General features: G+C 38.6%; 1 protein-coding gene across 1 annotated transcript in view; it reads left to right on the top strand.

The window, feature by feature from the left end:
• The window catches only part of CPA6 (carboxypeptidase A6), a 266,531-nt gene extending 252,987 nt beyond the window's left edge, over positions 1–13,544 (top strand). Inside the window, exons 9-11 of the mRNA XM_060116340.1 lie at positions 6,016–6,218; positions 10,040–10,124; positions 13,357–13,544. Of these exons, the coding sequence (XP_059972323.1) occupies positions 6,016–6,218; positions 10,040–10,124; positions 13,357–13,544 (476 nt within the window). The remainder of the gene's footprint in view (positions 1–6,015; positions 6,219–10,039; positions 10,125–13,356) is intronic.
• The last annotated feature ends 425 nt before the right edge of the window (positions 13,545–13,969 follow it).

The following is a 13,969-nucleotide window of genomic DNA, read 5'->3' as shown; positions in this document are numbered from 1 at the left end:
AACAAACAAAAGCCCAGGACCAGATGGCTTCACAGGCAAATTCTATCAAACATTTGGAGAAGAGCTAACACCTATCCTTCTCAAACTCTTCCAAAATATAGCAAAGGAAGGAACACTCCCAAACTCATTCTACGAGGCCACCATCACCCTGATACCAAAACCAGACAAAGATGTCACAAAAAGGAAAACTACAGGCCAATATCACTGATGAACATAGGTGCAAAAATCCTCAACAAAAGAGTAGCAAACAGACTCCAACAGCACAATAAAAGGATCATACACCATGATCAAGTGGGGTTTATCCCAGGAATGCAAGAATTCCTCAATATATGCAAATCAATCAACGTGATAAACCATATTAATAAAATGAAGGAAAAAAACCATATGATCATTTCAATAGATGCCAAAAAAGCTTTGGCAACTTTCAACACCCATTTACGATAAAAACCCTCCAGCAAGTAGGCATAGAGGAAACTTACCTCAACATAATAAAGGCCATATATGAGAAACCCACAGCCAACATCGTTCTCAATGGTGAAAAACTGAAACCATTTCCACTAAGATCAGGAACAAGACAAGGCTGCCCACTCTCACCACTCTTATTCAACATAGTTTTGGAAGTTTTAGCCACAGCAATCAGAGAAGAAAAAGAAATAAAAGGAATATAAATCAGAAAAGAAGAAGTAAAGCTGTCACTGTTTGCAGAGGACATGATACTATACATAGAGAATCCTAAAGAAGCTACCAGAAAACTGCTAGAGTTATTCAATGAATTTGGTGAAGTAGCAGGATACAAAATTAATGCACAGAAATCTCTTACATTCCTATACACTAATGATGAAAAATCTGAAAGAGAAATTAAGGAAACACTCCGATCTACCACTGCAACAAAAAGAATAAAATACCTAGGAATAAACCTACCTAAGGAGGCAAAAAACCTGTATGCAGAAAACTGTAAGACACTGATGAAAGAAATTAAAGATGATACAAACAGACAGAGAGATATACCATGTTCTTGGATTGGAAGAATCAACATTGTGAAAATGACTCTACTACCCAAAGCAATCTACAGATTCAATGCAATCCCTATCAAACTACCAATGGCATCTTTCACAGAACTAGAACAAAAAATTTCAAAATTTGTATGGAAACACAAAAGACCCTGAAGAGCCAAAGCAATCTTGAGAAACAAAAATGGAACTGGAGGAATCAGGCTTCCAGATTTTAGACTATACTACAAAGCTACAGTAATCAAGACAGTTTGGTACTGGCACAAAAAGAGAAATATAGATCAATGGAACAGGATAGAAAACCCAGAGATAAACCCACGCACATGTGGTCACCTTATTTTTTATAAAGGAGGCAAGAATATACAATGGAGAAAAGACAGCCTCTTCAATAAGTGGTGCTGGGAAAACTGGACAGCTGCATGTAAAAGAATGAAATTAGAACCTCCCTAACACCATACACAAAAATAAACTCAAACTGGATTAAAGGCCTAAATGTAAGGCCAGATACTATAAAACTCTTAGAGGAAAACATAGACTGAACACTCTATGACATAAATCACAGCAAGATCCTTTTCGACCCACCTCCTAGAGAAATGGAAATAAAAACAAAAGTAAACAAATGGGACCTAGTGAAATTTAAAAGCTTTTGCTCAGCGAAGGAAACCATAAACAAGATGAAAAGGAAACCCTCAGAATGGGAGAAAATATTTGCAAATGAAGCAACTGACAAAGGATTAATCTCCAAAATATACAAGCAGCTCATGCAGCTCAATATCAAAAAAACAAAGAACCCAATAAAAAAATGGGCAGAAGACCTAAATAGACATTTCTCCAAAGAAAATATACAGATTGCCAACAAACACATGAAAATATGCTCAACATCCCTAATCATTAGAGAAATGCCAGTCAAAACTACAATGAGGCATCACCTCACACAGCTCAGAATGGCCATCATGAAAAAATCTAGGAACAATAAATGCTGGAGAGGGTGTGGAGAAAAGGGAACCCTCTGGCACTGTTGTTGGGAATGTAAATTGATACAGCCACTATGGAGAACAGTATGGAGGGTCCTTAAAAAACTAAAAATAGAACTACTATACGACCCAGCAATCCCACTACTGGGCATAGACCCTGAGAAAACCATAATTCAAAAAGAGTCATGTACCATGATGTTCACTGCAGCTCTATTTACAATAGCCAGTACATGGAAGCAACCTAAGTGTCCACTGATAGATGAATGGATAAAGAAGATGTGGCACATATATACAATGGAATATTACTCAGCCATAAAAAAGAAATGAAATTGAGTTATTTGTAGTGAGGTGGATGGACCTAGAGTCTGTCATACAGAGTGAAGTAAGTCAGAAAGAAAAAAACAAATACTGTATGCTAACACACATACGAAATCTAAACAAAAAAATGGTTCTTAAAAACCTAGGGGCAGGACAGGAATAAAGACACAGATGTAGAGAATGGACTTGAGGGCATGGGGAGTGGGAAAGGTAAGCTGGGATGAATTGAGGGAGTGGCATGGACATATATACACTACCAAATGTAAAATAGATAGCTAGTGGGAAGCAGCCACATAGCACAGGGAGATCAGTTCGGTGCTTTGTGACCACCTAGAGGCGTTGGATAGGGAGGATGGGAGGGAGATGCAAGAGGGAGGAGATATGGGAACATATGTATATGTATAACTGATTCACTTGGTTATACAGCAGAAATTAACACACCATTGTAAAGCAATTATACTCCAATAAAGATGTTTAAAAAAATAATAGTAACAACAATAAAGAAGGTATACTAAAGAAAAATGATAAAATATTAATGAAGAACATAAAACGCCATCTGAGCAAATGGAATGGTGTAACATGTCCTTGGATTGGGTGACTCAGTATAATAATATCCTCCCCAAATCAGTATTAAGTTTAATGCAATTCCAATTAGAATCTCAACAGGGTTTTTCATTTGTTTTCTGTTTTGGGGAATTGATAAAATGATCATAAAATTTATATGGAAAATAGACCCTAAAAACCAATAAAGCTGGAAAAAGAATACTAGTAAGGGGAACTTGTCTGATATCGAGCATAACTTAATGCTGCTATAGATAGGGTGACAGTATGGAAGTAGACAAATAGACCAGCAGAACAGAGAATCCAGGAATAGATCTACAAATGCAGTTGGCTCTAATATATGACCAAGGTGGTGTTTCAATTCAGTGGGAAAATGATAGAATATTTAATAAATGATGCTGATAGAATTGGCTATCACTATAGAAAAACTGAAGGTATAATTAGGTTACATATGTACAAAAATAAATCCAGAAGGATTAAAGACCCAGATGGAAAAAAAATAAAATAAAATGATAACATTCTTAGAAGAAAACCTATAAATAACCTATAATCCTTTAGAATAGGGGAAACTTTCTTCACCGAGAGGAAACCCAAAGGCATTGAAAAAGACATAGTAATTATATAAAATTTAAAATGTCTAAAATGATAAAAGTTAAAATAAACAATTGAATAGAAAAATTATAAATATGAGGATAAAATGCAGTGCAGATGACAGACATCTATACAAAGCTCTTTTATACATGTGTAAGAAAAAAGATAAACAGCCCAAGAGAGAATAACATGAGCTAAGGACATGATTAAGCAATTCAGAGAGGAGTCCAATCCAAAGTTAACCCACTAATCAATGCTCAAACATACTTGTAGTAGGACAGCAAATTAAATTTTGCCATCAAACTGGCAAAAATCAAAAGGTGATACACTTTCAGGGTATTGTTGGCAGGTATTGAGGAGAAATGGTACTCTTCTACATTACTTGGGGGAGTGTAAACAGTAATAAACTCAGTAAACAATTTGGCAAAACTTATGAGAATTAAAAATAAAATCTTTTTTAAACTTTTAAATTTTGCATGATGTGAAATTTAAAACCTCTAAGTGAAAAAAAATTGAAAATGAAAAAATAACCAATGAAAATATGCCACAGTAACTATGACATCTTTATTTCACTCTCACATTTCAATAAGAGTTCAGCTAGGTATAAAAGTCTAGACTCATTTCCTTTTTTCAAAAGTACTTTGAAAATATTACTCTCGTGTTGCTATTTAAGATGTCAGATGTGAATCTAATTCTCATTCCTTTATAGATGGCCTGCTTCTTTCTCTCTGGAATTGGTTCCTGTTCCTAAATTTCACTTTACTGTGTCAAAGTGTTGCTATTTTCCCTTTTCTCTCTCGTGTTGGTACCCATTCAATCTTTCTTTAATCGTGGCACAATTTCAGTTAGCAGTTCTTCAAATATTTATTTTTTTTCTCTTTTAGAACCTCTATTAATCAGATGTTGACCACTATTCTATTTTTCATACCCTTTAATTTTTTTCCTCATTTTTCCAATTCTTTGTCCCTTCTAATGCCTTCTGAGAACATTTCAAAACCCACTGCATCTCATCAATTCACTCATCAACTGTATTCACTCAACCCATGAATTAAGTTTTTTATTTCCACTATATCTCATTGGTTCTTTTTTATAACTTCTTGTCCCTGTTTAATGTTTCCAGTGCCCTCCTACATGCCCTTGAGAATATTTACTAGGATTATTGTGAGTTCTTGTTTCTCTAACTCATTACTTCTGCTCCCTCTGGAATTAGTTGCTCTATTTGTGATCTCTCCTTTCCAGTGCTTTACATCAGTGTTCCTCAAATGTCTCTTTCTTTTTCCTATTCCTTCAGGAGTATCAGCTACAGTTTTTATATTAAGTTCTGAGTTCTATCCATATCCCACTTGCTTTTGAGGCATCTCCAAAATTAGACTCAAAGAAGGAAAACCACAATTGCTGTAAGTTCCCCATCTAGACTCTCCTATGGCATAAATGAGATTTAACATCCTCAAGAATTAGCCTGATCTCAGTTGTCTTTTCATTTTCAGAAGTATTAGACTATGTCACAGACTCACCAAACATGTTCCATTTGTTTATGGAACGAGTTACAGTGTTCCAGGGGTATGGGAGAGATTGTAAGGACTCAGAATGGCAAGAAACTATGAAAAATGTCATTATTTCCAAAATTTCTTGGAACTTAATACTGTGTGATTGTTATAGTGAATCTTATTTTCCTTCCTCCCGTTCATACACCTGTATACATTTTTAATTTGAAAATTATTAAAATTTAGTTTTGAGGACCTCTTAACTGAACTGACCCCTAAGATAACTGGAGAGGCCTCAGGTTTCACAAAGCCAGTTTGTATAGAGCTGATCTAAAAATATAACAGAAATTGGTATGGCATGTTTGGTGGAATTATGTCTGTCTTGCCTCCCTGTCCTTGCTATATCAATATTTGTATCTTACCAGACACCTGTACAGAGGTCTAGCCTTTTCTTTGGATCTGACATTCATTTATTCCACAAATATTTGTTGAACGCTTGCCATACTTGTTCTAGTTGTCAGGTGCCCAGCAGGAAAGACACAGTCCCTGACTTCACAGAGCATTAGAAGCTAACAAAGAATACAGATTGAATGTAGGCTCTGTTAGAGCAAGGATTTCTCCCTATGCTGTCTTCCAGTGTATCCCAGGCACCCAGATCAGTGTAAATATTGGTTGCATGTTAAATGAGTAAATTTTGACACTAATTACAAGTGTGTTGAGTGTTATGGTGGGAAAGTGCAAGTGTCATGGCGTGTATAAACAGGAGGCCTTTCCTGCTCTGGGGGGATCATGTAGAATTAGTTCTCCAACTGATACAGCCCTCCCTTTGGAGTGGTTTATGCAGGCTTAAGCAAACAGCACCTAGTTCCTATTCAGGCTGCCCTCCCATTATGCATGGAGGCCTGAACTGTCTTGGATTTTTCAGTATTGATTTCTTTAAATGAGAAGTTAGATGAACTGCTTAACAATACCGTATGTTTACAGAAATAAAAGAAAAATCCGTTTAACAATGCCGATGTGTGTTTCTTGCTTCTTGCCTGCGCACCCCTTCACCCCATTTTCTTTCCTAATTTGCAGATGAAGGAGCTTCCATGCACCCTTGTGATGATACGTACTGTGGACCTTTCCCAGAATCTGAGCCCGAAGTGAAAGCTGTAGCTAACTTCCTCCGAAAACACAAGAAGCACATAAGGGCTTACCTCTCTTTTCATGCATATGCTCAGATGTTGCTGTATCCCTATTCTTACAAATATGCAACAATCCCCAATTTTAGCTGTGTGGTAAGTACTTGAAGCTGGATGTGTGTGTCAGGCTTCATCCTTTTCTAAGGCTAAGATGGGTCTAGGTAGTAATGATAAGAGCAAACACATTGTGTTTGTTCTAATTAGCATTTCATATATATATAATCTCATTTATGTTTCATACTCATATGCAGTAACCATTATTATCCACATTTTACAGACGAGGAAACTGAAACTTAAAGACGTTAAGTCATTATACTAAGAACACAGAGCTACTAAGTATTACAGCCAGGATTCACCCCAAATCTAGCTCCGGCATCGTTGCTTTTAACCACTGTGCATGCTGCTTCTCAAATGCAATCATTTCAAACGTATTTACATTCTTACCACAGGTTATTTGGAAAATATCAGGATGGAGTTGATTAGTATTACAGCTTCGGTCACATATGCAGGGCTGTAATTAACTTTATTGAGTAAACAACTGTTCGTAAATTATGGTCTGACTCATTAATTAAAAGTTTTAATTTAGGGCCTCCCTGGTGGCACAGTGGTTGAGAGTCCGCCTGCCGATGCAGGGGATACGGGTTCGTGCCCCGGTCTGGGAGGATCCCATATGCCGCGGAGCGGCTGGGCCCGTGAGCCATGGCCGCTGAGCCTGTGCGTCCGGAGCCTGTGCTCCGCAACGGGAGAGGCCACAACAGTGAGAGGCCCGCATACCGAAAAAAAAAAAAAAAAGTTTTAATTTATAAACGCTATTTGCTTAATGCTACTAAGTCTCTGGGCATGCATCTGACAAGTCAGTGCTAAGAATGAACAACAGCCTTTCAGGTATGAGATTCCCTGAAAGTGAAAGAGCAGAGTTCCTTCCTCACCTCGTCTCAGAAACCCAACGAGCTATCCACTCCAGGGACTAATTCCTCAGTAAAGTGAGTCTGCTTCAGAGCCTGTATCATCTGAAGGCCTACAAAGTTCAAGACCAGGCCCAACTAACACCTAGTGTTAGAAGCAAGGAAGAGGGAAGGAGGAGTGATTGGGAAGGGGCACAGGCGGGCTTTGGGGTTGCTGTTGATTTTCTATTCCTTGGCTGGACGCTGGTTCTGGATGACTGCATACAACTTGTGATCATTCACTGAACTATAAACTTAAAATCTGTATACTCTTCTGTATGTATTTTATGCTTGAATTTAAAAGCTTTTATAAAAAAGAAGCATCCTCTCTCTCCCTATACCTCAGACTCCAAATCCTGCACCAGTTGCTTGGGGTTGCAGGAATTCCTGATCTAGATGGCCAGGACCTGGGAAGGATGAGGAACATGAGGTCAGAAGGTGGCCTGGGGAAGGCTTGCATTCTGTCCAAAAGAGGAACTTTGATCTTAGCATTTCATGCAAGAATTCTGAGCAAATTCTCTCTCTTGAGAAATACTGTAAAGGGGGGAGTGATATTTGATAGTGCTATTCTTCAGCTCCTCGGTGGGTCAAAGAGGCTTCTCATCCTTGGTGTTATTGACCTGGCAACCTAACCACCTTGTACCAAAATGTTTCTACACGCAAATGTTCAGCCTTTTCTAAATTAGACACAGCGTCTGTTTGTGTTCTCACAACAGATTATATAGAATATGTAATATATTAAAACTACCACATGAGAATATTCTCCATATTTTGAATGTATCTTCCCATCAGGAGTTATTTTCCTTGTGTCTTGGATTGGAGGATGTGGTATAGTGGATCAGTGGTTCACAACCAGTGGTGAATTTCCCTCCCAAGGGACACTGACAATGTTGGAGACATTTTTTGATGGCCACAACAGGGGTGGGGGATGTTATTGGCATCTAGTGGGTAGAGGCCAAGGGTGCTGTGAAACATCCTACATTGCACAGGACAGCCTTCCACAGCAAAGAACGATTTAGTCCAAACTGTCAGTGGTGACCCCATTGAGAAATCCTGTTAGCGGGTTGCAGATAAGCTAAATCGCCAAAACTAAGATTACAATTCCCAGATAATAGATGTCTCTGAATGTCAACCAGAAACCATTAAGTTCTGTTCAACTTGTTCAAAAACATTCCATCAATATGTAGGCGTCTGTGTTTCTGCTAAGATATTTCGGTCACTAAGTGGCTTTAAAAATGAAAATATTTAATAAAAAATATACTCCTTACTTAGCTGAGGTCCAATAAGGGAGAGCTGGGTCCTTCTGGACAAATGGAAAAAAGAAGGAATGGACAAAAGGAAGAAGCACCTAAACTCTTTTAAATAGGTGCCATCCTGGAAAATATTCTTAGAAAATTTTATGAAGCTTCTACTCTTTGAGGAAGGATGTCTAAACCTCTTATCAACATGCACCTGCACCTCAGTGGCAGAAGTCCAGTGAGCCCAAAAGACTAAAACTATGCATACATTTTGCAAAAACAGGCAGAGTGGTTATCTTTCTTTTTCCTCAGTAGATTATTTTTCTTGGGTTTAGTCATCTGAAATAATGGGGAACAGAGGTCTCCTCACCAGCAGAATGCAGTAATCTTCTAAATGTAGAAATTTCTGCCCTTGCCATGGAATACTGCTGAGGCCATTGGAGAAGATGTTAAAAATCTTAGCACATTCTACATTAAGATACCTCATTATGGTGTTTACATTCCTTTTTTATCGGCTCCTGCAAGGAGAATGTCGTCATCAGTGAGATCAATGAATAAATGTCTGCCAGGTTCTGGAGCCTGGTTCCTGAATAGCCACCCAGTGTGGCATTTGCTGCAAATGTGGCTTTCTGCATCCCTGAGGTGAGTAAGGACAGCAGGCTGAAGCCAGGTCCAGCACACAGCACCACGTTGCCCGGAGTGCTTCAACTGATGGATTAAATTATTCACAGGCAACTGGAAATGGGAGAGTTGTATACTGGTTTCAACATACTTCTTTTCCTCTCACTGGTCATACAATACTTCTCTAACTCCTTGCTGAAACTAGTGCTTTTATACCATTTGAAAATGTTTTCAAGGGTAGTCCGTATCACTCTCGTTCACCTTAGAATATTCACCTTTTAGTATTTTGAAGGTGTTTATTTTTCCTGCTTTTTGGCATTGGTGGGAAGTTCCACCTCAGAATTTCTACATCTTAGCCGCACCTGGCTGAGCTCTGCCAGAAGCCTGTGTAACCTTACAAGTCACGAAGCATTCTGAAACTGTTTCCATTCCCACAAGGGATAAACACACAGAGCAAGGAGTCATTCTTTCTGAATTAAAGCGTTTCTGAACTGATCCAAATGGGTTTTAAATACCTTGAACCTAGCTGCCACTTAAAGATGTATGCACTTAAAGATCAATAAGATTAACTTGATACTGTTGCAGATCTATGCTTATTCAACATTGATGCAAGAAATAGTGATTAAGTGTCTGTTATATACAGGCACGTTGCTAAATACTATATTTGTAGCTCTGAGCAAGACTGACTCGGGCCCTACCCTGTCAAGCATTTTGTAATTTATAGAAATGGGTGTCTCTGAACTAAAGTGAAGAGAACAGAACACTGAATCAGCCTCATAAGATGTATTTATCCCAACATAGTCACTCCTTGCTGTATAACCCCAGCCTGACCACTGAACCTCGCTGGGCCTTCCTTTTCTCATCTATATATGGAAATATTACTGATCACTGGCTCATTGTGAGAATTAATCAAGGGAAATAATGTGTTCTAAAACATATTGCAAAATGCAGCATGTGACAAAGAGTAGCAATATTATGATTAAATATAGCTATTCACCAATGTGCCTAGTGTTCTCCAAATTGATGACGGATAATGTTCAGACAACGTGTCAGTGTTTCTAAAGGTTTCAATGCAATGATATAAGTGATAAAATTTCTCCATTTAACCTCACAGGAATCTGCAGCTCATAAAGCTGTGAACGCGCTTCAGTCGGTATACGGCGTACAGTATCGATACGGGCCTGCTTCCAGCACATTGTGTAAGTTTCCTATGGATGCTGTGTTGGAATTATCTCTTGAACCAATATCCTGTGTAATGACCCCCCTCAAAAAAACCCAGAAAATGTGTTCCCCCCTAAAGTGAAAATTTTGACTACCAAATTAGCCAAGGAAGATGGAGGGAGTTCATGTCTGATTAGTTTTACCCTGCTTGACAGAAATCACTGTACCAATTGAAAAAATCCTAAGCAGAGAATATACTAAGCATGTAGTAAAGACTACAAGGTTGAATTGAGATCTTATGACAGTGCAAAGTATGAAAATGGGCTCCTTAAGCAGTTGTAACTACTGCAAAGGTAGAAATGGGCCTTGAGAAGATAATGATGTAATGTTTGAGCCCTTGAAGGAGCTTCCCTTTTATCCTTTCCTTCTACCATTCTTGTTATGAAATTCTGTTTCTTACATAACACCTTCAACTGAATTTCCCCTTGAAAGGTAATTAAAATATTTCTTATTTCATATGAAATAAAGAGCCACCAGGTATATGGAAAGGACTTGGACAAAGAACCAGGAGAAGTGGATTCTAGTCTTAATTCTGCCACTAGTTAGATGTAATCCTGACAAAGATATGAGTCCTGGGCTTCAGTTTCCATAACTGTTAAATAAGGAATTGGACTAGATCATTTCTCATGGCCTTTCAAACTCTAAAATTCATTGACTATATGACTTGAAAAATCTAGTGAGAAATCATATATTTCTGAATGTCTAGCGGCGTTCCAGGAGCTTGCCGTGATCGTATGGTAGTTAGTACTCTGTGAATGTCTACGCATGCATATGAAGGTATATACACACATTACATATATATGTATACATAGTGACATCTGATTATACTTTTGAGTGAGGTAGCAAATTTCTCCTTGATTTCTTTAACTTACCCATCATTATATTCCTAATCACTCACTTTCTTCAGCCTTCAGCAGAAATGCTTGGTTTGTTAATTAACACTGTTTATCATATAAGTTTATCCTAGTAATGGTAACGTCTTAAGTATCAGAGGATTTTTCTTAAGTTCATGATCATTGGTCTAATGCTGACCTTTTTACAACTGTTTTTTAATAGAGCCACCTTGAAAGGGGAAAATGTAGTGTTTTAAAAAATCACATTACCAGTTAATGCCAACAGAATATATATTAAAAACCTAAAGACATTAATTTTTTTTTAAATCTTACTCTCAGTTCACCTTTTCAGCTTGGTATCAAGGCACAGTCATAGTATTATATTTACCAAGAACAACCTGTTACCATAGAAATGAGGCTGTCATATCACTATGATGTAAGTGTTGGCAAATATTGTCTTTGACTTTGGCTACTATGACTACTATTTGCAGTTCCAGTGAATCTAACTCAGAGGGACAATGAAGCCACAGCCTACCTTCTGTCTCCAACTGAAGCAAGGGGGGCCTGGGAAACAGCAGAGTCATTTAATTGTCATCATCACATAATTCTATCTCTAACTGGCAAAAACAGCATTAAAAAGTGGTATCATTTGAGTGGGAAATTTTTTAAATAATAAAATGGTGTTATGTCAGGCTGGATCATATATATTGCAGGGAGAAACGTATGGAAAGAGTCTTCTATGAAAATTCATTCATTTATTAATTAATTATTAAAAGCATGTTAGGCTAAAAACTGCATACTAGGCACTTTGGGGTGTAAAGATGCACAACAATAACATCTAATATATCCTGAGCACATTATTCAATTTTTGCAACAACCCTATGCAGTAAGTATTATGATCCCTTTTTCAAAGGGGAGACTGAGGCACAGAGAGTCACGGCAGGTGCCGGGATCAGACATAGCCCAAGCCCGAAAGCACCTGCACTTTCAACTCTGTGCTGAAAAGCTGGAGCATGTAAGGTCAAAGGAGCCAGAAGGCGAGAGTTACCAGAATGGATTGTCAGCTAGGTTAAATGCTGCTGAGAGGTTGAACGTGAGATCTGAGGGGAAAGAAAAACAAAAAAGGAGATTAGGCCTGCTGTCATGGGTGACCTTCAAGAACAAAGGTTTCACAGCCTGGTAGAGGCAAGAACCAGACAGAAAGCGGTTGAGGATACAGAGGCAACATACATAGATCCTCTTTTGAGTTCTAAACCAAACGGAAGAAGAGAAAGAAGATGGTATGTAATAGGGTCATGAGAAGGAAGTGCTACAGGACAGCAGTGCTTGGACGTTTTGGTGTCCAAAATGCAAGATGCAAGGTGGGCTTGGGGGGAGGTTTACTAAGAAACAGAGTCCTAGAGAAGACAACAAATGGGATCAAACCACACCAAGTGTAAAAGACGAGCAGCATTTCTTCCTGAGCTAGAAGGAGACAAGTCAGGATTGCGATGTAAGCAGAGGAGGTGATGGGCTAACTACCCACGATGAGTATGGCGACAGCGGTAAAGTGAGGGGCAGGACCCGAAGAGAATGAGAAAGGTTCTGTAAGTGAAGGTCTAGAAAAAGGAGCCCAGAGCACCACTGGTAATGGAGAAGCACCACAGAGATGAGCACGAATTTCCAACAAACACTTTCTCCACCTACCTTGTGAGGGAGAAAACAGAGAAACTGGACTAGGGATTGAGAATTAGCAAAACAAAAGCTGAAAAGGACTAGACAAAGGGTGTGGTGAGAAATTCAGTGGAGTAATTAACCATGCCCACCTAGAGAGTTCAATGAAATTATAAGCAGCCCGGGGGAAGTCTGGAAACTGTAATAAGTAAAGGCAAAGAACAAGTTCATCAGGCGTGAAAAAATGGGGCGAGAAGAAGAAAAGAGGTTTCCTGGGATCAGAATTTCAATATTCTAGACCTTAGAAAAGGAGAACTGAGTGAGAAGAAAAAAAGTCCACAGTGTGATTATGTTTATTGGTGAATAAAGTGAAGGTGGAGAGAAATGATATTGGAGTTGCAGCTAAGAAAGTGAGGTCATCATTCTAGAAGAGCATTACTACTTAGACTAGCTCCTCACAGAACAAAGTTTCCATAACTGGCAGAGGCAAGACCCAGACTGAAGGTGGCTGGGATGATTTATGATGATAACAGGTATGATTTGTAAGTTCCATGAGCCTGATGCTAAGGAACTCAGCTTAAACTGCTCTTGTTGAAAGGGTATTTAATTGGAAAGGTTTAGTACAGCTTAGTAAGCAAGTACTATATATACATTTTGAAAATTATGCAGACTCTTTAGTGAAGCTGACTTTTTTTTTTTTTTTTTTTTTTTTTTTAACTTTTAGATGTGAGCTCTGGTAACTCAATGGATTGGGCCTACAAGAATGGAATACCCTACACATTTGCTTTTGAACTACGTGACACTGGGCATTTTGGCTTTTTACTCCCAGAGATGCTCATCAAACCCACCTGTACAGAAACCATGCTGGCTGTGAAGAATATCACAATGCACCTACTAAAGAAGTGTCCCTGAGATGCCCCAAGGGGCAAGTCAACCTCCAGAGAGAGCTGGTTCTTCACAAGAGCTGCTCGGCAGTGGGTGCAAATTGTTTTTAAAGAGAAGGGCGATTACTGAGAGCGAACTTATCTGGGGACTTTAAAAGGATCTTCTCATGCAGTTCAACTCTCTGTGGCAATAAAAAATGGTGGAAAAAAAATTAGAGTATAACCTAGTTTGTTGTAAGAGAAGGCATCCATTTTCTGCCCCTTTAGAGTCTTATTTGATTAAGTGGGGAGGGGAGATTTTCTAGTTCTTTGGTCTCAAGAAATGTACATATTGAGGATTCCACTTCAATAAATCTCATATTCTCAATTAAGATCTAGGCTACTGGGGCTTCCTTGGTGGTGCAGTGGTTAAGAATCCGCCTGCCAATGCAGGGGACACAGGTTCGAGCCCTG

The sequence above is a fragment of the Mesoplodon densirostris genome, chromosome 13 (assembly GCF_025265405.1).
Source record: "Mesoplodon densirostris isolate mMesDen1 chromosome 13, mMesDen1 primary haplotype, whole genome shotgun sequence".
NCBI classification, from domain to species: Eukaryota; Metazoa; Chordata; class Mammalia; order Artiodactyla; family Ziphiidae; genus Mesoplodon; species Mesoplodon densirostris.
This window is presented reverse-complemented; position numbering and strand designations above follow the sequence as displayed.